The 27,283-nt window shown below is 47.8% G+C and overlaps 2 protein-coding genes across 3 annotated transcripts in view; one reads left to right on the forward strand and one right to left on the reverse strand.

Annotated features, from left to right (window-relative positions):
• Positions 1–13,715, forward strand: part of PHKG1 (phosphorylase kinase catalytic subunit gamma 1) — a 35,142-nt gene extending 21,427 nt beyond the window's left edge. For both annotated transcript variants that reach the window (XM_006113099.4, XM_006113098.4), the window contains exons 5-10: positions 635–700; positions 1,175–1,338; positions 2,236–2,326; positions 4,253–4,406; positions 5,320–5,445; positions 9,195–13,715. In XM_006113099.4, coding sequence (XP_006113161.1) covers positions 635–700; positions 1,175–1,338; positions 2,236–2,326; positions 4,253–4,406; positions 5,320–5,445; positions 9,195–9,446 — 853 coding nt within the window. In that variant the 3' untranslated portion in view covers positions 9,447–13,715. The remainder of the gene's footprint in view (positions 1–634; positions 701–1,174; positions 1,339–2,235; positions 2,327–4,252; positions 4,407–5,319; positions 5,446–9,194) is intronic.
• Positions 13,716–13,857: 142 nt separating this feature from the next.
• SUMF2 (sulfatase modifying factor 2) lies at positions 13,858–26,649 on the reverse strand. Its single transcript, XM_006113100.4, has 9 exons — positions 26,489–26,649; positions 24,795–24,948; positions 23,377–23,491; positions 22,483–22,527; positions 20,826–20,976; positions 18,474–18,529; positions 16,773–16,857; positions 16,046–16,211; positions 13,858–14,088 (listed from the first exon to the last, which is right to left on the reverse strand). The coding sequence occupies exons 1-9, from the start codon at positions 26,571–26,573 to the stop codon at positions 13,983–13,985; spliced, it is 963 nt and encodes a 320-aa protein (XP_006113162.2). The 5' UTR covers positions 26,574–26,649; the 3' UTR covers positions 13,858–13,982.
• Positions 26,650–27,283: the final 634 nt, after the last annotated feature.

The raw sequence follows: 27,283 nt of genomic DNA on the forward strand, positions 1-27,283 counted from the left end.
GCGGGGTCTGGGTTCTTGTCTAGTCCTGCATCAGTGGAATTGTTAACTAAGATCATTTGCAAAAAATGTATTAGTGGTAATGATGCAAGAACCAGAGAGAACCCAGCATGACTCTCAGATCTCAGGGTGAGCTTTATGGGGTTGCCTGTTAGGGGAAAAATCCACTCCCTTTAACTGTGAATTGAACAGAATTCTGTGTTACTACCATTCAAGATTTTATTATGACTCATCTTTGCTGTTTTTCTTAAAGCTTCAACTCCTGGAATCATGTGATTATATGAGACTCTTGGCTTTCATTTAAAAAAGTATAGTTCCAGCCCTCATGGCTAGAGAGAAAAGCTTGAAACTGTGAGCCTGCAGGGTTCAAAGTGCAGAAGGCAAATCAAAAGAACCTCACAATTACTGTTTTACAAATTTCGTGGTTTTAAAATGAAATCTCTGGATCGTTGGAGAGCTGACTTTGGATTTTTGAGGCTTGGGGTTGGTGATATTGAAATTTGCTTGAGGTTACTGAGAGACAAACAGGGAGCCCCCTCGACCTTTTCCTGGGTTGTAGCTGCATTTTACAAGTTGCGGTTGATTCCAAAGATTTTATTGCCCTGTTACGTTAAGTGCCTCTTCTTCCCAAATGCAGAATGAAGCGAGGGGAGCTCTTTGACTACCTCACAGAGAAAGTCACCTTAAGTGAGAAGGAAACCAGGTACGGTGAGAGCATTGAACAGCCCCGTGGTTCAGTCAGCATTTGCATGGACAAACAGCAGCACTTTGGACCTGCCAGTCACAAGCTCCCCAAAAAGGGTCTCCAGGTCTGAGATGAGGTTCCTTTCAGTTCCCGAGGTTGCCCCAAACCATTGCTTTCAGCTGGCAACTTGCCAGGAGTGCGAGAGGTCGCACTTACAGGCACCTGCTGCTCCACTCCCAGCTTGAAATAAAAGCACGGACAACCGGCGTCCGCTCCTAGGGCCAGGTGCAAAGCTCGCTCTCAGCATGCTGAATTGGATGCTGGGGTTCAGAGGTACAGCTAGAAGCAGGATGAGCGCAGTGGCTGCCCATCACTCCCAGGCTGGCTGTGAGGAGAGGAGACGCGGGCACGGGAAGGAAATGGGATCTCTTTTCGGAGGGGTTGCCGGGCTGAGAGAATGTATCTCCTCTACCCCATTGGCATCCCCTCTAGGAAGATCATGCGCGCACTGCTGCAAGTGATCCAGTACCTCCATTCCATGGACATCGTCCACAGAGACCTGAAGCCAGAGAACATTCTCCTGGATGACAACATGAACATCAAGCTGACGGACTTTGGCTTCTCCTGCCAGTTGAATGGGGATGAGATGCTCAAAGGTGAGCTGGCTATTTGATCCGAGTAGGCGGAGGGGCAGAAGGCCTTAGATTCTCTGCGCTATCCCTATGGAAATACATTCTCTCAGCCCAGCAACCCACCCAAAAAGAGATCCTATTTCCTTCCCAGGCCCGATCCTTCAGCCGATATTCCCATCATTCATCAAGCCTTGCTTTAAATGTCCTAACCAGTGGGGCTTCCACCACTTCCCTTGAGAGACCATTACACGGGCTTCTCCTCTAGCAGGTCGTCCTCAATTTTCTTTCTTGATGTCTCCCCATTACACACTCCTGTGCCAACCCACCACCCTTCCCTCATCACAGTTGAACTTGCAGAGACTAGTTGTTCCATAGTCCATTGGGATGCCCTTATTCAAAGGCACAAATGGCTGTTTGGGTTAGCCACTGTTCTCCTTGCACACTGTTCTCATGAGCAGGGACGGCTCACAACATTTTGGAACCTGAGGCGGGAAGCTCAAATCACGCCCCCATGCCCCCTCGCTTGGGCCAAAACTTTGAAAGGCCTTTTGTGCCCTCCTTCCTCCAGCACAGCACTCCACCATCTCTGTGCATCTAGAACAGAGAGAATACGTCTGCACAAGCAGCAGACACAATTTTCTACACTCTGGGTCCTAGTGGCTCCCCCTTCCCCCCCCCCACACACCAACCGTCTGGCACCTGAGGTGACTGCCTCAGTTCACCTCATGGTAAGGCCAGCCCTGCTCATGAGGAGAGTCCAATGTTAAGATGCCCAGGAAATGTAGTTAAGGGCTGTATCACACACCCCGGAAAGATTCTGACCTGCAGCGTCTGCTCAATGAATAGCTATTTACTGGTTACCGGATGGTACTAACCTCTGCAAATTCACTGATATTGAAGTGAAAAGTCCCTTTCTTGCAGAAATCTGTGGCACTCCTGGATATCTAGCTCCTGAAATACTAGAGTGCTCTATGGACAAGGATCATCCAGGGTATGGAAAGGAAGTTGACATGTAAGTCGAACATTCATGGGTAATGACCAACTTTCCTAGTGACTGGAACGAACATCTCCTCCCTTCACGCTGGGGTTTCCTTCTGAAATTCTCATGCTTTTGCGTGCTGGGAAAGGCAGGAGGCGCCCATACAAATTAGTCTCCAAGGATAAGCGACCTGAAAACAGCCACAACTGGCTGGGGCCAATTAGGAGATTAAATGGTGCACTGAGCAAATGACCTTGGCTAGTGGTTTGGCATATGACTGAGAGCCAGGAATAGCAGACTGCTAATCCCATTTTTTACATAGATTCCCTACCTCAGTTTCTGCATCTTTGCCTATTAGGTGCCCAGACAGTGCTAGAGAAGTCACAGTATCTGTGGATAACAACCCTACTTACCAGCCTCAGAGGTTTTGTGAGTGTTAGTTAACAGGGGCTTTGAAGGGGAAGAACACACGTCCTGATCCTAAAGGTGTGAGGCACTTAACTTCCATTCAATTCAATCTGGCCCTTACTGCTATGGAGGTGAAACGCGTTAAGTGCCATTAATAACAATGATCTCTGCTTGATGGCTGCCCAGAACAGTTCTTTGCCTTTTCCCACTAACAAGCCCTGAAACTGGGTTTCATTCACCCACTGAGAGAGCAGTCAGAAGTGCAAACAATGCTCTTCCTGTTCCCAGTGAAGCAAATGGGACCTTTGGCATGGACACGGATGGGCACGAGTCCCAGTCCATGCAGATTAGTAAATGTAAACAGACACGTGGTGGCGAGACAGCTGAGCGGCTTTCTCAGTTCTCATCTTGGGTTAGTCACCTGAATCAAACCGGGCACCTGACAAGCCTCATGTGTGCAAAGGACGATTGCTATGCGAGGTTCTCCCATTTCTGCCTGACAGGCCATGATAGATCCACTCCAGGGCACTCATCGCTGACGGTACAGCTGTCTCCTGCACCGCCAGGCTAAGGCTGGGGAGCATACCGGGCCAACGGCTTTCCTAGGGATAGGCCTGAAAGGCAAAATAACCCCCTGTCACAGTCCAGCAGAACTTCCCCACGGCCTAAAGCAGCGAAATCAGAACAGGTCCAATAAAAGCCTCTGACTTACAGCTAGCACCAGTGTCTCTGCAAGGAGAGTGACTCCACTCTTCCTCCTCAGCATTTGCTCTCACTTCCTGTGCTTCCCGACACAGGCGTAAGTCATAGGCTATGGGACCTTCCACACAGCCTCTCCCAGGCTTCCTTCTTGTATCCCTAACCTCATGGCTGCGTCTAGATTGGCATGATTTTGTGGAAATACTTTTAACGGAAAAGTTTTTCCGTTAAAAGTATTCCCGCAAAAGCGCGTCTAGATTGACACGGATGCGTTTGCGCAAAAAATGCTTTTGCGCAAAAGCATCCGTGGGCAGTCTAGACGCAATTTTGCGCAAGAAAGCCCCGATCGCCATTTTAGCCATTGGGGCTTTTTTGCGCAAAACAGTTCTTCCCTGTCTACACTGGCCCTCTTGCACAAGGATTCTTGCACAAGGGGGCCTTTTCCCAAGCGGGAGCGTGAAAGTATTTGCGCAAGAAGCACTGATTTTGTACATTACAAAGTCAGTGCTCTTGCGCAAATTCAAGCGGCCAGTGTAGACACACCCCATGAGTTCTACCTGAGGGAAGGCTGAGGCATTTTTCACGGCTGTGGCCTTTTCCGCAAAGCGGGGAAGCTGTTAATCCGTCTCCCAGCTTGATGGAGTGTGAGGTTCAAACACCCCGCGTAGGCCCAAGCCTTGCTCTGGCCTCCAGTTGTTTTAATGGGGCCCTGTTTGTCTAACAAATCGGGCACTCCAGAGACATTCAGCACAAAGCTCTGGATCAGGATTGTGCAGTGTAGACTGCCTCGGTTTCCTTGTCGTGAGCGATACTAATGAATATGCTGAAGCTGGGCCGCTCTGCCTTTGGCAGGTGGAGTAGTGGTGTGATCATGTACACCCTGCTGGCTGGCTCCCCACCCTTCTGGCACCGGAAGCAGATGCTCATGTTGCGGATGATCATGAGTGGGAATTACCAGTTCAGCTCTCCAGAGTGGGATGATCAGTCAGACACCATCAAAGATCTGGTGAGTACTTACCTGCCCTAGAAGGTATGGGAGAAACAGGGAATATTTCCCAGGCTTTATTAGTGGGGTAGGGTTGCCTAGTGGTTGCAGCAGTAGCATTTGTCTCCTATGACCTGGGCTCTGCTCTTGGTTCTGTCCTGTGTGAGCCTGGGCAAGTCACTTAGGCTGTGTCTAGATTGCAGGCTTTTTGTGCAAGAAGCTTTTGTTGGAAGAGATCTTCCACAAAAACTTCTTGCACAAGACCGCGTCCACACTGCAAAGCGCATCGAAAAAGCGATGCACTTTTATGAAAGAAAGAAAGCGTCCAGACTGCATGGATGCTCTCTTGAAAGTAAGCACTGATTGCTATGCACAGAATGGCCACCAGGGCACCTGTGCTTTTTCCTCTTTCCTCTCTCTTCCCCAGCCACACACTTTTTTTGCGAAAGAACTCTCACAAAAAGGCATTCTTCTTCGTAGAAAGAGGAATACCAATTGCACAAAAACCCCTCTGTTCGTTCGATTCTCTTGCGCAAAAACACGCTTGAAGTGGACGCTCCGCGCGTTTTTGTGGAAAAATGGCTGTTTCTCTGCAAAAACTGTGTAGTGGAGACATAGCCTTAGTCTGTGTGTCCCTCCCACCCTTTGCATGCATCGATGTAAGCTCTTTGGGGTAGGGACTATTTCTTAGAGCATTTGTAAAATGCCTAAATAAATAACTCCCCAAACTCAGGTACGGCCTCTAGGCTGTACTGTCATACACATAATAAATGACCTTCAAAGCATTTCTAGACACTGCTCTTCTGATACAATCTCGAGTCCTGAGGAGCCAAAGGCAGACAAGAATCCAGTAGTGGGAAAACCGGACAATGCTCCTGGGACTGGTTAACACTAAGGAGAGAGGGGCACAAAATCTGTCTGTGCCTCCCTGCAGATTTCCCGGCTCCTGGTGGTGAATCCTAAGAAGCGCTACACAGCCAACGATGCTCTGGCCCACCCATTCTTCCAGCAGTACATGGTGGAGGAGGTGCGGCACTTCAGCCCGTTCAGGAAATTCAAGGTAACGAGGAGTGGTGTCAGACCCCTCGGTCAGGGCTGACAATAACCTTTCAAATATGTTAGAAGCAAGATTTATTCCCGATTCATCATGGTCGATAGCTACTGGGGTTGCCAGATGGTTTCAACAAAGCTACTGGATCTCAGATTGGCGGGGGGGGGGGGAGGGGAATGACTGCGGGAGGAGCAGGGATGGTTGGAGAGATTAGGAGGGAACCGGCCGGTGGGGAGCAGGACTAGTCGGGAGGGGGTCGGGGAGAGCGGGGCTGGTGAGGAAGATCGGGGGGAACCAGCCAGTGGGAAGCAGGGCTGGGAGGGAGGGAGTCGGGGGGAGCAGGGCTGGCTGGGAGAGATGGGGAGGGACTGGCCAGCGGGGAGCTGGGCTGGCCGGGAAGAGGTCGGGAGGAGTGGGGCTGGCCGGGGGGGAACCGGTCGGCGGGGAGCAGGGCTGGCCGGGAGGAGGTTGGGGGGCTGGCTGGGAGGGCTGCGCGGCGGGGGGACGACTGGCCGGAGGGACGCGGGGCTGGCCCGGACGCGTGCAGATCCTGGGGTGCTGCCTGTCCTGGCGGAGTGCACGGGCGAGTCCGGCCCCGGGGATTCCATCCCACCCCAGCCCCACCCCCCTCCCCATTGCGTAGTTGCGTGCTGCCTGGCTGGTAGACACACTCATGCAGCGTGTGCATGTCGACCAGCCAGGCAGTGCACAACTACGTACTGATATGCATGATAATAACAACATTTATTTAAATAGAAAATACCAGACATTTCTATGTCCGGTATTTTCTCCATTTGTTTCCCGGACAGAAAGCTCAAATACCAGACTGTCCGGTTCAAACCCGGACACCTGGCAACCCTAATAGCTACAGCTCTGACTGTTGATGACGATGAAGGATCAGGCTCTTAAAAAAGGGCCCAAACCATAACTATGATGTCAAACTTTGGGACTGAATTTTGTAGATTTTGTAGCACAGGAAAGTAATAGGACTTAAGCAAAATGGGTCTATCCAGTATTGTAGAGACACAACACCCTGCAGATACTTAATACATGACTGGATGGAGCCAGTCTCAAAGCAGTGCCCATGTAGTTTATTTTTGTAAATATCCCATTGGGTTTACCATTGAAATGTTTATTGGCAGAAGGGATTTTACAAGGAAAAGGTGATCTTTTGGTGGACCGGGTAACACAATGACAGATGAGGTTTGGTGTTGATAAATGCAGACAGGACCGGCCCGAGCCATTTTGGTGCCCCAGGCCCGGGTGTGTGGCACTGCCCCCGGGGCACACGGCACATGCGCTGCCCAGCCCGGCCCAGCTACCGCTGCTGGCGTGTGTGCCGGGCCATGCCGGGCCCCGCGGCTGTCGGGGGAAGGGCGCTGCTGGCCGGCATTGCGGGAGCCGGGCACACGGCACTTGATGGCAGCTGTAAGGGATGCTACGCGCCCCTTACAGCTGCCATCAGGTGCCCCCCATCGGTTGGTGCCCTGGCAGCTGCCCGGCTCGCCCACCCCTCAGTCCAGCCCTGAATGGAGAGAAATGCCCATTGGAGAGCATGATCCTACTACACAGCCAACATGACGGGAGTCTAAAGTAGCTGTTACCATTCAAGAATGAGATCTTGGAGTTGCTGTGGATGAGTTCTCTGACATCATCCACTAGCGCTGGTCTGCCCTTAGTTCGAAATAACAAGTGGCGCATCCACACTACCAACTCCGTTATTTCAAAATAACGGGCTGGTTATTTCGAATTAACAACTGCTCTGTACAAGGAATTATGCTAATTCTGATGTGTGGATATGCCAGTGCCACTATTTCGAAATAACTATTCCACAGATTAATTCAAACTAATTACTCTTCACTGCTTCCTGGGGCTCTAAATCAAGGTAGCATGTCCACATTAACGGAGCCTGCCTCGGACTCATTTTGTGGACATGCTATTTTGACATTATTATATCAGGAGTTATTATTTTGAAATAATTTCCTAGTGTAGATGTGCCCTAAATGTGCAGCAGTAGTCAAAAAAGCAAACAGAACGTTAGGGACCATTATGAAAGGAATAAATAAGACGATAGCAAATATGTCATTATATAAAACCATGGTATCCCCACAACTTGAATACTGTGTGCATTCCAGTCTCCCCTTCACAAAATGATATATTAAAAATAGGGCTGTCAAGCTATTAAAAAAATTAATCGCAATTAGTTGCACGATTAAAAAAATTAATAATAATTAATTGTGCTGTTAAACAATATAAGAATAATAAGAATACAGCCCTCCCCCCTCCCCCAGAGCCAGGCACCCCCAGCCCCCCTGCTCTAATCCAGTGCCCTGCCCTCCCCCAGAACCAGCCACCCCTCAGCCCCCCTACGCTAACCCAGTGCACCCACCCCTCCCCCAGAGCCAGGGACCCCCAGCCCCCTCACTCCAAACCGATGTCCTCACCCCTCCCGCTGAGCCAGGCACCCCAAGTCGCCACGGCCACATGCTTTTCCCTCCAGGCTCTGGGGTTCACGCACAGAGCGGCCGTGAACGGTCTAGGCACGTGGCTCTGAATGTGCTGCCACCCCGGATTTTGCAGAGCAAAATCCTGGACATTTTTTGCCATTTAAAAAAGCCGGCCGGATAGAGATTTAAGAAGTGAAATTGAGGACGTATATTAACCCTAGATTAATGTGTGTTAATTTTTTTAACATGTTAATTCTGCCCTGTGTTAATCGCAGGCTTTGACACGTGTTAATTGACAGCCGTAATTAAAAATAGAAACATACAGCGAAGGGCAACAAAAATGATTAAGAGTATAAAACAGCTTCCATATGAAGAGAGATTAGAAACACTGGAACTGTTAGGCTTGGAAAAGAGGCTCTTAGAGACTATAAAATCATGAGTGATATAGAGAATGTGGCCAAGGAAGTGTTATTTATCCCTTTACAGAACTTTTGCGCAAAAGGGCCAGTGTAGACAGCTGAGATTTGTTTTGTGCAAAAAAGCCCCGATCGCAAAAATGGCAATTGGGGCTTTTTTGCGCAAAAGCGCGTCTAGATTGACACGGATGCTTTTCCGCAAAAAGTGCTTTTGCAGAAAAGCATCCGTGCCAATCTTGATGCTCTTTTCCGAAAATGCTTTTAACGGAAAAACGTTTCCATTAAAAGCATTTCCGGAAAATCATGCCAGTCTAGACATAGCCCAGGTGTAAAACAAACCAAAGGCAGTAGTTCTTTGCACAATGCACACTTCAGCTGTATTCCTCGCCCTGTATTGTGAAGGGCAGGTTCCAAACGGTTAAGAGCTCAGTTCATGAAAGATAGATTTGTCAATGGTTAGTAGCTGTGATGATGAGGGATGCAACCCCATCAGGGGTGGCCCTAGACGAGCTGCCAGCAACTGGCGCCCTAGGTGAACCAGGCAATCGGCGCCCCTGCCTCCAAACTCCTCCATGATATTGTGCCACCAATTGGCGCCCCATTTAACTTGGCGCCCTAGGCGACTGCCTAGTTCTCCTATATGGACAGGCCGCCCCTGAACCCCATGCTCCAGCTGCTGGGACGGGCCACCTGGATGACAGATCGCTGTGCCCTTCTGTTCATTCGCTTTGCAGCCTTTAGCATTGGCCAGTGTCAGAGGACCAGATGGACCATTGCTTTGACCCACTGAAGCCATTCTTATGTTAATCAATCAGTTTAAATGGCTAGTCCGTGATTAATGTCAGTATTTCAAAGCTCTTGCCTTGCCACGAGAAATGGTTACATTTCATTTCAGGTCATCTGCCTGACGGTGCTTGCATCAGTCCGGATCTACTATCGCTATCGGAATGTCAAACCAGTCACTAGGGAGGTGATGATGCGAGACCCGTACGCTCTGAAACCCATTCGCAAATGGATTGACGCCTGTGCCTTTAGAATCTATGGACATTGGGTGAAGAAAGGAGACGCACAGAACAGAGCGGCCCTGTTTGAGAACACTGCAAAGGTGGTTTTGCTGAGTTTACAAGCTGAGGAAGAGTTATTTTAATTTAGTCCCTGAGTAAAACTGCTTCAGCAACATGCTAGCTGAAGTTTGTAAGAGCTAAGGCTTCAAAACCTTTGTTTCCCTATAAAAATCTCAACAGAAAACAATATTAACCCTGTTAGTGTGCAACCCTGACATCCTCATTTGACCTCAGCCCTTCAAATGACTCCCCTCCACACAAATTTCCACAGCCCCACAGAGCCCCAACAAACTTCAATGAGAGTTTTGCCTGATACCTGTGTAAAGCCTCCACAGATTGGCCCTGCCATACTGATATTCAACTTGACATTCAAGGCCCAGATTTTTAGCCATGGCCTCGAATTTTGCATCTGTAATTGAGTGAGTGTAAATATACTCTCAAAACAGGCAAGTGACCATCTTAAATGCCAGCATTTGTGCCCCAAATCAATTCCACCCAGAGTGAATTGCAGGCACAGAATTGGCCAGCAAGATGAGGTGCTTTTAAAAAAGTATAGAGATGGGGGCCCAAACAAAATCATAGTTCTGGCATTCAGGTCCAGCCTTGGTTCTGAGCATCACAGCTCTGTCCTTTCTGGAATGCAGAGGGAACCAATAGATAAGCAAAGACAATAGACTATATTTAGCATTTCTCCTACAGGACCCCCCCTTGCTTTAGCAGAATGGATCAGCCTCCCCTGAAATGTGGTAACACAAGGATGTAAATGAGCCCACTCATCCCTAGGTGAAATCTTCTGCAGCAGTGGTAGCAGCAATATAGCTTTCCATTATTACCGGTTGCTATAATCAGGCTCATGTCACTCTTGCTGGTGCACCCTGCTTCCAGATAAAGCCTTGGTCCTGTAAGCTAGATGGAGGCAGACCTTTGTACCTGCTCCAGCGTAGTCAGTGGAACACCACGTGGGCACAGACTCAGCCTGGAGGAGAAGCTTGCTGGATTGGGGTCGCAGTGTCTGGCTAAGGTCAGTCTGAGATTTCAAAGCCTCGCTTTTTGCTGGGTGTTGGACATGACCTGGTCAGTGCATTGAATTGTTAGAGGCAAGGCAACAGCAAAGATCATGAGTTTGTAACACCCTCTAGCACCATCAAGCCAAGTGTGGTCACAGCAACTGAGAGGGAGCTAAATTAGCTGGGGAACTGGATGAAAAACCAGCGACCAGTGTGATGGAATCAGCAAGTCCAGAGAGAGAAGGGGAGAGGCAGAGGGGAACAGGGACAGGGAGCTCCACCACTGGGATGTTTGCAAAATATTACTTACATTCAAAAATGGTCTAGAAATACTTGGTCCTGCCGTGAGGGCGGGGGACTGGACTAGATGGCCTCTCGAGGTCCCTTCGTCCTGTGATGCCATTTACTGAGCTGAAAAACCACACAAAGAAGCTGGGCACACTGTTGTTATAAGGCGGATTTGCTGTTAGAGACCCACGTTTGCAAGCTACTGGGCCCAGCCTTCACCAGCAGGACTTTAAGGTAGGGTGGCCTTATCCCTCATCACTTTTGAAAAATCAAGTCTTTCAAGGCACAATTGCCCCATTTTGGATGCCTTGCTGCAAAGCCTGGCTTTCCATCTGTAAAACGAAGCCCATGCTACCGACCTCCTTTGGTAGGTGCTTTGAGATCCACAGGCGAAACGTGCTGTATCAGGGCTAGATTATATAACTCACTGAGCTCTTGCTTCATTAAGTTTTGGGGCTAACATATTTTCTACTCTGCTTTTAAAAAAATCTCCCCCCTTAGCTGTAGTACAACTGACAGTTTAACTCGGGGTTTAATACAAGCTGAGGAAACCTCTGCCTGCTCGTCCACTTAACCCTGGGAAAAAAAAGTTGTGACCAGTGTTCCCTGTAAGCTGAGCGCTTGGGTGGCCACACAGGAGAGATTCAAATGTCACCCAGCTGATTAGCAGGATGCCCACTGCACCCATAACTGGAAGCCTGGGTTTCTACTGGTGGCAGGGGTGGCCTGTGAGCCTAGGCGAGCTAGGCAGCTGCCTAGGGCGCCGCTGGCCTGGGCGCCTGATCATCACAGCCACTGACGGCCGTGCAGACAGGGGTGCCAATTGCACCGCCCTGCCTAGGGCACCAGCTGCTGCAGCCGGCCTCGGGCTGCTCCTGACTGGTGGTACCCATCTGCACATGCCATAGATTGAAAAAATTAGCAGGAAAAATGAGCTCGTAACAAAATCCCCTCCCTAGCACCTTTTTCAGTCAGAAAATAAGGACCCATTCAAACCCTCAAATATGGAAAGGCTGCCCCATGTGTGAAAACAGCATATTCATGGGCGTGGCTGACTCCTCCCTTTCTCTCAGGGATGGGGGTCTATTCTGAAAGGCGACTGGCCTCCCACGTCACATTCTTCTTGGCCAACAGATTCCATTAGTCACCGCTAGCCTCAGTTACCTACGTGAGCTCCAGTGTGACAGACGTGTTTCCAAGGCTTTTCATTTTATGCAGCAATTCATTTTATGCACCTAGGTGAGTTTTGAAACAGTCTTTGAGTGAGGGCCAATGCACATTGCAACTAATGTTGACCTCCATACTGCAGGGCTGTGTCTAGACTGGCCACTTTTTCCGGAAAAGCAGCCACTTTTCCGGAAAAACTTGCCAGCTGTCTACACTGGCCGCTTGAATTTCTGCAAAAGCATTGACGATCTCATGTAAGATTGTCAGTGCTTTTGCGGAAATACTATGCTGCTCCCGTTCAGGCAAAAGTCTTTTTCCGAAAAACTTTTGCGCAAAAGGGGCAGTGTAGACAGCAGAGATTTGTCTGCCACAAAAAAGCCCCGATCGCGAAAATGGTAATTGGGGCTTTTTTGCGGAAAAGCGCGTCTAGATTGGCCACGGACGCTTTTCCGCAAAAAGTGCTTTTGCGGAAAAGTGTCCTGCCAATCTAGACGTGCTTTTCTGAAAATGCTTTTAACGGAAAACGTTTCCGTTAAAAGCATTTCCGGAAAATCATGCCAGTGTAGACATAGCCCAGGTGTATTAGGAGACATTGAAAAAGATAGAGGGACTAGTGCACAGACCCTACATTGGTCAAAACGGTCAATGGGTTCAGTTAATTTATTTCTATTTATTTTAGCAGTGCATCTGTCCGGGGTTTTGTAAACTGTTTTCATGTCAATAAACAGGCTTCCTGTTACCTAACTGGTTTGACGTGGCAGTGTTAGGCTGCTGCCTGGTGTATTCTTACTCTCAAGTTAGGTCATAATATTAGGCTGGGATTTGCAAAGGGGCCTCAGGCATTAGGAGCCCAACGCCGACTTGATGTCAATGGGAGTGAGGTGTTGTAACTCCTTTAACCTGCCCACATTTATAAACCTCAGCCTTATGGCCAAATGCTTGACAGTCACTAAGCAAATCATCCTGCGAATAGCCCCAGGAGGTCACTACATTTTATTAGCCTTGTTTTTGAGGTGGGGAAATTGAAAGAGAGCAGAGGTTGGGGGGCAGATTGTCTTTGACAGAGGCAGGTGCTTTTTAAACAGAAGTTTGATTTAATTCCCATTTTAAAAGCAACAGGACTCAAGATGCCTGGGTGTTGCTGAAAACCCCACTAAGCGTCTTCTGCATCTTGGACAAGGTGGCCACCTGGGCTGGGTCTACTCTGCACTTGCTTCTTAGCGTTTCCCATCCCTGCAGTATGGGGGATGATAGCAACAAGGGGAAAGTGTGCTCAGGGCGCGCCCCATAGCGGTTATTCTTTACTGAGCGTACAACTTTCTGAGTCTAAGAACGGTGAAGCTCTGGAACAGGTTTCCAAAGGAGGTTGTGGAATCCCTCTCACTGGAGGGGTCTAAGAACAGGTTGGACAAAGACTGGTCAGGGGTGGCCTAAATTTACTTGGCCTGCCTCTCTCCTGGGGACTGGACAGGATGGTCTCTCAAGGTCCCTTCCAGCCCTGTGTGCCTATGATTTCGGACACTGTGTTTGGAACACCACTGGCAGGTGTACACTAGCACTCCTGCCATCACTATCACAAGTGGAGCTGAGCCCATTGGGGAATCGTAGGGGGAGAGTGCCAGAAGCAAAGCCAGAGCGTGTCTGACCCAGAGTCGGGATTAGAAGTCAGGAGTTTCTGCCTCAGCCCTACCCGTCTCTCGGTTCCCAGCAGGAACAAGTGCAGATCTTGCTAACAGGAGTAGTTCTTACTCCTCTGCAGCCAAGGCCTGCAGTCCTTCAAGTAGAACCCCCAGTTTTTTCCAAAGGAATTTTACCCAAATAAGGGCTAAGCAAAGGCTGGAAAAGTGGATTCATGAGCAGACTCATCCACCGCCCCGGAGCTACTCCTGAGTGTAAGTGTTTGCAGGACTGGGCCCACGCGGATGGCTGGCTGAAGTTGGCTGAAAAGAAAACAGCAGCAGTATCTTAAAAAGTCAAAAGGAATCAAGACAATGACAGAATCACCCTGGGGGTTTAAACCCTCCATTTGAAATGGAACATTAGCCGCAAATGTTTATTTTTTAAAACTTGCCAAACTTCAATTCAACGCAGTTGCAGGGAATCACCGGTGTCTCCACAGGAGAAAATGTCTCAGGGCCATTCTGATAAGTGATTTCATCACAGCTCTGTTTTACGCTCAGTTTTCCTGGTTTTCTGACTTGGGATGTTGGCAGCACAGCGGAAACTCAGGTTGTCCGAGGCAGAGTCTGGCGTGTTTCCCATCCTAGGACAGGACAAAACCAACCAAACATACAAACAAAAACACCCAACACCCAACTCCAGTCAGTGGCATAGAATCCTAGGGCTGGAAGAGACCTCAGGAGGTCATTGAGTCCAGCCCCCTGCCCAAAGCAGGACCAACCCAACTAAATCCAGCCAGGGATTTGTCAAATTGGGACTTAAACACCTCTAGGGATGGAGATTCCACCACCACCCTAGGTAACCCATCCCAGTGCTTCACCATCCTCCTAGTGAAATAGTTTTTCCTAATATCCAACCTGGACCTCCCCCACTGTAACTTGAGACCATTGCTCCTTGTTCTGCCATCTGTCACTACTGAGAACAGCCTCTCTCCATCCTCTTTGGAACCCCCTTCAGGGAGTTGAAGGCTGCTATTAAATCCCCCCTCGCTCTTTGCTTCTGCAGACTAAATAAGACCAAATCCCTCAGCTTCTCCTCATAGGTCATGTGCTCCAGCCCCCTGATCATTTTGGTCACCCTCTGCTGGACCCTCTCCAATGCGTCCACATCCTTTGTATAGTGGGGGGCCCAGAACTGGACACAATACTTCAGATGTAGCCTCACTAGTGCCGAATAAAGGGGAATAATCACTTCTCTGGATCTGCTGGCAATGCTCCTCCTAATGCACCCTAATATGCCATTAGCCTTCTTGGCTACAAGGGCGCCCTGACTCATATCCAGCTTCTCATCCACTGTAACCCCCACGTCCTTTTCTGCAGAACTGCTACTTAGCCAGTTGGTCCCCAGCCTGTACCAATGTTTGGGATTCTTCCGTCCCAAGTGCAGGACTCTGTACTTGTCCTTGTTGAACCTCATCAGATTTCTTCTAATCTGTTCAGATCACTCTGGACCCCTATCCCTACCCTCCAACGTATCTACCTCTCCCCGTAGCTTTAGTGTCATTCGCAAATTTGCTGAGGGTGCAATCCATCCCCTCATCCAGGTCATTAATGAAGATGATGAATAAAACTGGCCCCAGAACCGATCCTTGGGACACTCTACTTGAAACCGACTGCCAACCAGACATTGAGCCATTGATTGGGCCCGACAGTCTAGCCAGCTTCCTATCCACCGTACAGTCCATTTATCCAATCCACATTCCCTTAACTTGCTGGAACATTGTGGGAGACCGTATCAACAGCTTTGCAAAAGTCAAGGTACATCACATCCACTGACTTCCCCATGTCCACAGAGCCAGTTACCTCAGCATAGAAGGCAATCAGATTGGTCAGGCTGACTTGCCCTTGGTGAATCCATGGTGACTGTTCTTGATCACTTTCCCCTCTTGTATCAAAATGAAAAGGAATCAAAATGGATTCCTTGAGGATCCCCTCCATGAGTTTTCCGGAGGTGAGGCTGACTGGTCTGTAGTTTCCTGGATTATCCTTCTTCCCTTTTTTAAAGATGAGCACTACAATTGCCCTTTTCCAATCATCTGGGATCTCTCCCAATCTCCATGGGTTAATTTGGTTGGAGTGGTCCTGCCTAGGTCAAGGGGCTGGACTTGATGACCTTCTGAGGTCTCGTCCAGCTCTATGGTTCTATGCAATTTACATAATCACTGACAAAAATGAGAATTTGTTTATATGATTTAAAACAAATGAACATTATTTCCTGCCATGACATTTTACTGTTACCATTTCTATCCTTATCAGTGGTTTCCCCTTCCCTCTCATAGCTGTACTGGCTCTCATGCCCTAGCTGCCATCCGGCGTTCATTCTAGAGTTGGCTACTGTCCATATAGAATTTGAGAAGTATTTGGGGGATTTATTATTAATAATAACGTAACCTTCATATTAGTTAAAAGTAAATAATTATTAAATAGCAAAAATCAAGTAGATTTATTCTAAATCATTTGCTATGTAAGAAAGTTTATGTTACTCTAAGCCCTCTAAAGTGGTGCAAAATAGCACTTGGGCACAGCAGTAAGTCAACCTACCTAGTAGTGACATGAGCTTTGTGATTGGCTGATCCATCTACTGTGTCAATCCAGGACGCACCTCGCAGGACATGCATTTTCTGACCACGCTGCCTTGACGCAGGTCCATGAGGTTGATACTCTGATGCAGTCCATTCCCAGGTGTTCCCTAACAGGTCATAGAGTCCTGAGACACAGAAATTGCTCATCAGGATCCATTGGAGGACGTGATACTGTCAATACAAAGCCCTTTTGGAAGCATTTTGGTGCATCAGAAGGGGATGGTCTAATGGCGACAGCAAGTAACCAGGAATCAGAAGCTCTAGGTTTTATTCACAGCTCTAATACGCACCCACCGTGACCTCAGGCAGATCACTAAACTTCACAGTGACTATTGGTTTGTGGGGCAATAGCACCTGCTTACTTCAGAAGGGCATTGTGAAGCTTAATTAGATAATATTAATGAAGTGCTTTGAGATTCTCAGATGAAAGGGCAAAAAGTCATCAGGTATCATTACTATAAATCATTGCATGCAATGTCATGCTTGTCATGTCAAAGCGTGTCATGTCAGCCAATTTAACAGCATTCAGAAATATGAGTGTTCCCAGCGGTATCACATCTAGATGCCAGGGAACTCGAGGTCGGCTTAGGTTTTAAATTCCACTCACAATCTTTGATTATTTCTAAACTGAAATTAACCAAAGAATTCATTTGCAAATTGGAGCAAAGGCACCTCCTAGTCCATACCATAGCTGTTCTGAGGCGGGAATGCTTTCACTGGGGAAATACCATGGTAACCATCCTCAGCCGTATCAACCTTTGGGAAGACTCCCTGTGTGAAGAGAGGATTGTAGGCTAAGAAAAAAACCAACAACCTAACAAACCTCCCCCAGGATGGTATAGAAAGGGGCAAACTGGCTTGTACTTTGCAAAAGCTCCTCATGCTTAGAATAACGGAAAGAAGTCTAACTGTCGTAAACGATACAAGGTGACAATACTTCAATATGACAAAGCACTAGCTCAACCAGTGCAAGGGCTGAAGAGGGAGATGCCTCCCCTATGGGTGCATCTACACTGCAGGGTTTAACTCAAAATAAGCCACACACATTGAGTGTAGCTTATTTCAAAATACAGGCAGTCCCCGGGTTACGTACAAGATAGGGACTGTAGGTTTGTTCTTAAGTTGAATCTGTATGTAAGTCGGAACTGGCGTCCAGATTCAGCCGCTGCTGAAACTGATCAGTTTCAACAGCGGCTGAATCTGGACGCCAGTTCTGACTTACATACAGATTCAACTTAGGAACCCCAGGCATCCCCAAGTCAGCTGCTGCTGAAACTGATCAGCAGCTGATTCCAGGAAGCCCGGGGCAGGGGCTTCCTGTAGTCAGCCACTGGTCAGTTTCAGCAGCAGCTGACTTGGGAACGCCTGGGGCAGAGCAGCTGGGGTGCTGCGGGGTTGGTCCAGTAGCGCCAAGGAGCGGTGCTGCGGGACCAACCGGCAGCGCCCCACCTGCTCTACCACAGGCCCGGGACTTTGCTCCACGTCTCCCTGGTCTGTTGGGGGGGGGGGGCACTAGCTGCGCCCCCCTCCCCCCAGCAGACCAGGGACACGGGGAGCAAAGCCGCAGCGGCGGCGGAGTGCCGCGCCTCCCCGGCTTTGCTCTTGCAAAGCCTCAGAGGCGCGGGACCCCTCCGCCTCCCCGGCTTTGCTCAGGTGTCTCTGGTCTGCTGGAGACAGTCCCCAGCAGACCAGGGGCACCTGGAGCAGCTTTTCTCGCCCCAGAGGTCGAGGTGGTGGGACCGCTGTGCTCTGGGCGGTCCCGCTGCCTGCGAGCTCCGGGGCGAGAAAGCCCCATTCGTAAGTGCGGATCCGACATAAGTCGGATCCGCGTAACTCGGGGACTGCCTGTAGCTATTTTGAAATAGGGAGCGTCTAACACAGCACTTATTTCGAAACAGAGCACTTCACCGGCTTCCATTACTCCTTGTACAATGAAGGTTTCAGGGGCCGGAGTAAGAAGTCCTCCAGCTTGACAGTATTTTGACCTTATTTCGAAATACTTAGTCCACATCTACACAGCAGGCATTTATTTCAAAATCATGTTGCTGTGTAGACGTACCCATGCATGAAACTCTGAATCAAGACAGCCCCACATGCTGAGGAATCTGGAGTCCCACATTGAGGGTGTGGTGAGAGTGTTGATTTGCAGGGATATTTTAAAGGACATTACCTTTACATTCTAAATCCTGGAGGTGGGGGGAAGAGAGTCAAAATGTGGCAAATTTAACAACTGACCTGACAGCCCTACCAGCTGATTTTCACTATCTTGAAGATCAATCAGTACGATTTACTAGCTAACCGCTCCCTTGGGCCACTTTAGGACATCTGTCTTCATCAGTAAGCCATCAGCACAACTCATCACAGACATGATGGTATTAAGACCCTACCTGCCAGAGATTCGTACGATTTGGTTGAAACTTGTTCCCCCAGGGATAAACTCTGTCTGTCAAAAAAGAAGAGGCGAGAACAATTATTTTCTTCCTGATGGGACAGGACACCAGTAGATTTACCCTCTCACTGCTGTATAGGGACCAGTGATGTTCAACATATGCATGAATAAACTGGCAAAAGGGATAAACAATGAGATGGTAAAATTTTGCAGACTATACAAAATTGCTCCAGAGATAAACCACTTTGAAAACATCCACTCAATGTACAGCTCCTGTCCAAAATGCTAACAGAATAAGAAGAACCATTGGGAAAGGAATAGATGACAAGACGGGAAATATTATAGCAGCACTATATTGTTGTGTTGTGATATTGTGAAGACCAGGACTTCAACAGGGTTCAAAAAAGAACTAGATAAAATCCATGGAAGTTAGGTCCATTAATACTTATTAGTGAGGATGGGTAGGGATGGTATCCCTGACCTCTGTTTGTCAGGGGCTGGAAATGGATGACAGGAAAGGGATCACTCGATGGTGACCTGTTCTGTCCACTCTCTCTGGGACATCTGGCATTGGCCACTGTGGCCAGAGAGGATATTGGGCTGGATGGACCTTTGGTCTGTCAATATGGCTGTTCTGATGCTCACTACAGGCAGTCCCCGGGTTACGTACAAGATAGGGACTGTAGGTTTGTTCTTAAGTTGAATTTGTATGTAAGTCGGAACTGGTACATATTGTAGGGGAAACTCTAGCCAAACATTTCTCCAGAGCTCAGTTTTATTCTCCCACACCTCACTTCCCTCAGTCCTTTATTCTTAAGCTGAGATGTCTGCTGAGAAAAGCCGCTCCGCGTCTCCCTGGTCTGCGGGGGGGAAGCAGCTAGTGCGGGGTTGCCTCACCCCGTTTGTAAGTAGGGATCTGATGTAAGTCGGATCCATGTAACCCAGGGACTGCCTGTATATAAATCCATGGTATGCCCACACCTTGAGGACTGCATGCAATTTTGGTCACCCCATGTCGAAAAAAGATACATTAAGGTTGGAAAAAGTACAGAGAAGGGCAACAGAAATAGTTCGGGGGTGAACGGCTGTCATTTAAGGGAGATTAAAGAGACTGGGACTATTCAGCTTGGAAAGGAGGAGACCAAGGGGGGGGGAGATAAAAGTCTATAAAATCATCACTGGGGAGGAGAAAGTAAACAAGGAAGCCAAGAAACCTCTGACTGCTAGAAGCTGGGGATGGATTACAAGGGACAGATCTCTTGATAAATTCCCCTGTTCTGTGCATTCCTCTGAAGCATCTGGCAACAGCCACTGTGGGAAGACCGGACACTGGGCTACATGGACCATTCATCTGACCCTGTCTGGACACTGTTATGCTTAGAAGGAAGCCATGTGTTGATTTTCAAAAACAACATTTTAATTCTAAAGGACACAGTGCTCAGCCGGGAGGGCAGCCAGTGCCTGGAACTGCCTGTCATCAGCACTTCTGATTACCTCTCCTTTCACCAGTGACTCTGGCAGGGATTTTCAAAGGCGCCTAAGAGACTTAGGCACCCACAGCCTACTAAACCTGAATGGGAGACATGAACATCCGGCTCCCTCAGCCTCCTTTGAAAAAAATCACATAATCCGTAGCCTAGTGATTTCCATACATGGGGGTCAATTCATCCACCACTGACATGCGGCTGCCTCTGGAGTAGAACACTGCTGGCCATCAGCTCCATGGGCTATGGATCGCCATTCTCGGACAATGGGAGCAGCAGGAAGCAACGTCCCAGCCTGCACTGCTTCCCACGGCGCCCATTGGCCAGGAACGGTAATCCCATGGCCATTACCACGGGATTACCGTTCCTGGCCAATGGGAGCTGCAGGAAGCAACGTCCCAGTCTGCACTGCTTCCCATGGCGCCCATTGGCCATTACCACGGGATTACCGTTCCTGGCCAATGGGAACTGCAGGAAGCAACGTCCCAGTCTGTACTGCTTCCCATGGCGCCCATTGGCCATTACCACGGGATTACCGTTCCTGGCCAATGGGAGCTGCAAGCAGTTGTAACTGCAGACACGCAGGTAAATAAACTGCTGGTGGTTCGTCAGGGGAGAACCACCTCCAGCTTGCCCACCCCCATCTAGTCTGACTTCCACTGTCTGCAGAGAGCAGTACCCCGAGAGAGGGGAAGGCAGACCTTGAGTCCAGTAGGATTTCATTAGTTAGGAATGCAAGACCTCTCCTGGGTCATCAAGTCCCATCCCCCACCATCACAGGCCATCCCGTCATAGAATCAATTACGATTATTGGATGGATTAGTTTGGTTTCAAAGTGATCAGATCCAAGAGTCTTTCTTACATACTCTCTAGTCCTCCCCTTGCAGCGAATTCCCACTCCTCCTCCGTAGGCAACCTCTTCCCTCTCCACTTGCAGTACGCCTGGGCATCATTCCAGCTCACATGGAGCACAGGATAGTCCAGCTTGGTTTTTATCCCAGACCCTGGACCTGCTGGCTGAGGAGAATTTCATGTAACAAGTTTTCATTGAGCCATAATAATTTCATGTAAAATAAACCCAACAACAGGGAACAGAGCAGTGACGGGCAACCTAGGCTAGGGAACAGGCCGCAAGACTGTCATAACCAAGATGGTCTCCTGGGACAGGGTAGTTTCGCTCACTGCGCTTGTGTACCTAGAATTTGCAGGTACACAAGCTGAACTCTAGCAGAGCTTTGGCTGCAGAGGGAGCACACGGCTCTCATAACGCTGTGTGCAATCAGCATGCACCTCACTTCAGGTGCCCTTGCTTTGTGTGTGTGTGTGTGTGTGTGTGTGTGTGTGTGTGTGTGTGTGTGTGTGTGTGACTTTAGCAATATCGGTAGAAAAACGATGCAGATGGAAATCAGCGCACTCTGGCAGCCCTGTGCATGGGTAATAGTTAGCAAAGTGTCTTGTGGGCCACACATAGAACCCTGCTAGGCTGCAGGTTGCTCACCACTGGTGTAGGCCTATGATTAGACACATCATCGCTGTTTGGGCTCCATATGAGCATCCACCCCCTACTTGGCTCTGCCTATCTGTAAGGCACTGAAATATACAAGAATGTACACTTTAGGTGCTTCTACACATGGGATATAGGTATAGATCAATGGCTTGTTAGCTCGGGTGGCAACACCTTTCAAATCTATGCGTGGAAGAAAAATCTGGGGACACAATTTTTAACACCAACAATGTTCTCTAGTCCAAAACAACTTTCTGGATGGAGGGAGGGTACAAATGATAAATATTAAGCTGAGACAGTCTATGGCAGAGCAAGGAATTGACCCCAAGTCTCTCAAGTCCTGGGCTAGTGTCCAAAACACTGGCCCAGCTGCCTCACATGGGGGTATAAGAGATCATACCTTGAACGTTCATATGCTTTCTTACATGGTACAAGGTATACTGCCTTTGAGTCCCTGGTAGAAATCAGTCTAATTAAAGCTGGAGGATCTGTAGCTGCCTCAGGTAAGGACAGAACTTCAGAGACTTATCTAACACAGAGACCCCATTTCTATCTATTCTGCCAGGAGGCCTGGCTGATAGTGGAATTTATTCCCGACACTATGATCTCAAACGGGTCTGCAGATCACTTGTAGCCCCTGGCAGAGCTGCTCCACTCATAGTGCTCCCTAAATACCTCAACAGAGAAGCAGAATGGATGAGAGTAGTGATTAGTCAGGAGGGCAGCCAGTGCCCCAAATTGCATCGAATTACTAGTCCTTTTTGCCAGTTACTCTCGTAGAGATTTTCAACAGACTATGGGAATTAGGCACCCGTAGCTTATTAATGGGAGATATGAACATCTAGTTCCCGTAGACTCCTTTGAAAATCACAGCCTCTGCACTTAGCCCTCAGTTTCCTCCTCCTGTGCAAGAGGAATTGCTTACAGTGTAATCAAAGCCATGTCTTCTCCCCACCCTAAGCAGACCATCTCTGAAGCTATATCAGATGGGAGTTTCGCCCCTTCGAAGAACTGCTCACCTGTCGCCAAAATGCCTTGTCAATTGGCAACCACCAAGGGGCAGACTGGGAAAAAGAAGAGAGACAAGATTAAAACACAGTTCTGTCGTCTAACTGGCCCCAAGCCTTGACTCTTGGCGCTTCGCCCATTTTGCAGCATGGTTTTGAGTTTGGATAGTTAGACTCCTGGAAGGGGCGGGGCCTCAGGTGCCAGGGGCAGGGCTGGGAACAGACAGCTGTCAGAAGCACACAGCGCCCCGCCTCCCCCCGCCCTTAGAGCTGCCTAAAGTGTCCCTGAGAGGTGGCGCATGAGCTTTCTAAAGGCTTGCATCCCGTCTTCTGGGTTAGCACCTGCTTTCTTCACAAGGACACAGGTAACGGCAAACATTTCAGGGAAGCTACAGAACTGAATTTCAATGGACAAGTTGGACTCCTATGACAGAAATCTAAACGAGGACATTGGAAGGATGGCCTGCTACTGTCCACATCCTAATGACATAAAAAACCAAACAAAGGGCACCTAGAGGGGGTGCTAAGTATTCTTATCAGCTTCATTTATAGCATGGACTCACATCGACAATCTTTCCCCTTTTGTTCTTTTTCCTCCTCTTCCCTCCCCCATCTCCTCTCTGTGCTATTTACTTGAAAACTGGACCACTTAAACACCAGTCATCAGAAGAAGCGGGTTCTGCCCACGAAAGCTCATGATACCATCAACATGTTTTGTTAGTCTCTAAGGTGCTGCTAGACTATTAGTTGTTAAAGTTATTTCAGGAATGGGTCTGCTTGTATTTAGTCCACCATCCTGACATCCCTGAGATCTGAGGACAAACACCGTGGATATTTTTTCACCATCATGAATCTACCCCATAACATGTGGGTCATGTCACTTTCCACACTCCAAAAAGACTTCACCTCCAGTTTTTGGGTCACTTTTTTTTTCAGCTCTTCGGATACAAAATCCTCAAAGACAAAGCTCCAGCCGAAGGCTTCTGCTTCCGTTTTGTATTTCTTTTCTCGAACAAACTCCCTGGTGAAAACAAGTCGGAAATAGGTGTGTGGGTACCAATTCCACAAAGGGAACATCTGTAAAATTTCATGATCCCAATGCACTATAAGTTGATAAAAGTAAAGGTAATTTATAAGAGCTACTCACACCATTTATAATCTATTGAGCCCCTCTACAGACAGCCAAATTCATCCCTGGTGTAAATCCAATCAGTTCAGTGGAATTAGGTTTAGAGATGAAACTGGCCCAGTTTGTATCACTTGCATGAAATGGCTATACCGATGTGAATTTTTTTTATGAGTTTCTTTAGATTTAGTAAAAACTAAAACAACCCAAAAAGCAAACCAAGCCAGCAGAGTTACTAGACGTGCCCATTGGAAGCTTGGGAGCACTTTGCAAAAATTCACATTGAGCAACAAACAAAAATTCGACTGCTGTTACAATCCAGCCTGTCCCCAAAATTTATCCAGTGCACCAAATAACCCTCCGCCCAACATAGCTGAGAATCAAGATGAGCATCAGGATATCGGAGTCATCTCCACGGCAAGATAGGACAGTCCCTCCAGTGCATTTTTAGTGCTTTGTACAATCCTCAAAATGTCATAGGGAGCAACTGAGTATTAACAGAGAGGCATCTAGAGTCTGTTTTAGAGATGGCCCAATTTCTAGGATTGTGCATTCTGAAGAGTAACATATATCAATGGGAAAATTGAATATTTATCCTCTAATTGCAATCTACTGCAGTTTCATAACAGAGCAACAAAGCAAAGTATTTACAAATTAAGTACAAAATAGAATATGAGGCTTTGGTGTGAACAGCTTAGAAAGGAACCTGTCTGCTACCTAACGTAGCCCCAAGTGGGTTTTCTGTTTATCATTTCATATCAAAAGAAACACGACTGGTCTTCCAGAGTGTTTGAAAAGAGTTTGTAATGCAAACTGCTGGAGTAAAATGTTAACATCCTTCGGCAGTGATCCCCGGATTGAGAGCAGGACTTTGAAATATTCCAGAAATTTTGAGTGATCCTGAATAGGGTGAGATTTTCAACCTGAAAAATTCAATTGTTTTCTTTACCCCACAGAACAAGCGCAGCACTGGCCAATGTACCTTCTCTCCAACCTGATGGCATCACCTCTAGGCTCTATAGATTAGTTTTGTGTCTATGATCAGTCATTGGCCTCTCTGCTCAGGCTGCCAACAAAGGTAAACCCAGCAAAGATTGTTTCAGTCACTACCCTGACCAATAATACACCGGTGAAAGTCTCCATTTCCCTGTACTATCTACCCCCTGCAAACTAAGCAAATGCTGAGTAGGGGCCTTACCTGAAATCCCTGTTGGTAACAGGATATTTGTCGATAGAAAATGACTTCACTGTCATGTCCTGGTGAGACCTTTCATTTTTACCATCAGATGAATCCGTTCCCATTGGGAAATGCCCCAAAGGCAGTTGTACCATGTGTCCAGCATCTTCAAAAGCTATGAAAGATGTTATGATCTACTATAACGTGAATGAGTAACAATGAAACCTTGGAGCATGTACATTCTTTGCTAGAGATATGTCTGCATGCAGTGGAAGGGGGAAAGAGAGGGTTAATAATACCACCTAGCACCTAGACTGCACTTTATATCTTGCAGAGTATACACTAAGTTTTTTTCTGGTATAAAGCCATTGAAATCAGTGAAATTATCCCTGAGGAAAATTTAGCTCATTCACTAATTCTCTCTACTCTCCTAGGAAGAAAATAAACATGCATTTTTATCCCCATTTTACAGGTGTGGTAAGTGAGGCAGAAATGCTGAATAACGTAAGTCACAGGGGATAAAAGATTCTTAACTCTACTGCTTTTTAATATGCTACAAAACCACTATTGCTAAAAACACTGATATTTGAAAGACAGCCTCTCTAACGAGGGACTGATTAAACACAAAGGAATTGGATAACAGCACCCCCTCGGCCCATACAGCCTGAATCTCCCCCTGTCTATGCTGGGAAGGGGTCACTGAGGACAACAGCAACTCAGTCTGTTGCTTTAGATCAGATTCTATGTTGTTCAATGGCAATTTATACACAGTGAGGCATTCCTAGGTATCAGTGAGTTGCGAGATTTAGGTATTCATCGAGTCTCGCTCATCAATTTTTACATAAAGGAATTCAGCACACTAGGGGACTCCTTTGAAAGTATTAAGATCAGTCACTTTTCAGTTGCATCGAATGACCCAGGACTCACTAGTGAAACTTCTGAAAGGAGTAGCTCCAGCCCCAAGATAAATACGGTGTTAACATATTTAGAAATGACCTAACAAGTCTTTGGAGAAGAGAAAAATACTCAGGGTGGGGAAGTTACCAGCCATTTAGAGCTAGGAAATATGGGGAGGAAGGGATGAGTAGAAAGGGAATGCCCCTAGCTTCCCACTGGGCCATGCCATAGATATGATGGTTCTGCCTTCTGCTTACATTTTACCAGTGAAGGCATGGAGCACTCATTTGACTTTCCAAAAGTTGGAGCAGGGGGGAGGGAAGAGAGGCACTGTTATCTTTTTATATGTTGAAAAGAGTTTAAGAGTTTGATGCTTATTCCTTCAAACATATCTATAGGGAGCAGACAGGCCCTTCCTCCCTTATATTCAGGCACTTGAGGATTTATTTTAGGACAAAATGCAGGACTATGTAGCACTTTAAAGACTGGCAAGATGGTTTATTTGTTAGTCTTTAGAGTGCTACATAGTCCTGTATTTTGCTTCAGCTACACCAGACTAACACGGTTACATTTCTATCACTATTTTAGGGCAGTATTTCAAGTCTCTCTTTTTGGGAGAGGAAGGATTTCAGGGACTATGCTTCTTTGAAATGAGTTCTGGTTAATGCAGCCCCTGAAGGAAAAGAAAAGAGTCACTGGGGGGGGGGGGGGAAGAAGAGTGGGACAGGCAGCACTTCTTTTAAAGTTCTGCTGCACTGAAAGTGTAAAGGGCACAGGAGATGGAAAGGAAAGGTGGAGCAAGACATGCTTGAACTCACCTTGAGAACTGTAGCTGCTCCCTACCACACAGACGCCTAACAGGAGAGCCAGCCACACTCTCCCAGCAGAGGTGTACAGTTGCATTGGGGACAGGACTAGATTAACTGAAGGAGGTGGAAAGCCCGTGACCCAGAAGAGCTGGGTACTTGGCTGAAATGCTTCCGGGAACCCCAGCATGAGTCTCCACCCCCCTGCAGGGAACCGAAAGCAAGGAAGTGATGAAAGGGGAGGAGTATAACAGTGCACAAACAGCAGGACAGAAGCTGAGGCCTGGATGCAATGTACAGATGGGGTCTTCAGTCGTATTTGAGCCATAAGCAAATGCTGGGAAAATGCTTCAGATGCTGAATTTTTTCCTTTTAACATTGTTACACAACTCTTAAGACCCCTTTTGTTGAGGTAAAATGTCTCCCCTTCTCCTGCCTCCCAACCCCCACCAGAAAGCCAAAACCTCAAAGCTTATTTTAGACACTTACCAACCCTTCATACGACCAAGTTCGTGGTTTCTTTTATAGAGATACCATTTTCCTGCTTTTGCAGGGGTTTTCATTAGTGACCAAACAATTTTAAAAAAAGGGCAGGGGCTGCAACTGTAGGTCAGCAGAGTCATATGGATGGGTAGATTTCCTCTCGCCCCCCCCCCCCCCCCCCCCCGCTTGTATTATGTCCCTTTAAATGGGGAAAGGGATTGTGACCACACATGCCCAAGTCAAGAGCAGGTGACATTTCAAGCTGAAGATATGTAGGAGTCTCCCTGGAGGAATATCTTGAACCTACAAGACCTCAGGTAGTCA

The sequence above is a fragment of the Pelodiscus sinensis genome, chromosome 21, assembly GCF_049634645.1.
Source record: "Pelodiscus sinensis isolate JC-2024 chromosome 21, ASM4963464v1, whole genome shotgun sequence".
Taxonomy (NCBI): domain Eukaryota; kingdom Metazoa; phylum Chordata; order Testudines; family Trionychidae; genus Pelodiscus; species Pelodiscus sinensis.

What these genes read in the sequence shown, in the direction of transcription:
- SUMF2 (XM_006113100.4), bottom strand. Translation starts at nt 26,573, where the DNA reads ATGCAACTGTACACCTCTGCTGGGAGAGTGTGGCTGGCTCTCCTGTTA. An exon ending in TGCAAGGGGAGGACTAGAGA is followed by an intron (nt 18,530 to 20,825) that starts GTATGTAAGAAA and finishes CTTTTTTGACAG; the next exon opens with ACAGAGTTTATCCCTGGGGG. An exon ending in AAAGCTCATGTCACTACTAG is followed by an intron (nt 14,089 to 16,045) that starts GTAGGTTGACTT and finishes GTCCTGTCCTAG; the next exon opens with GATGGGAAACACGCCAGACT.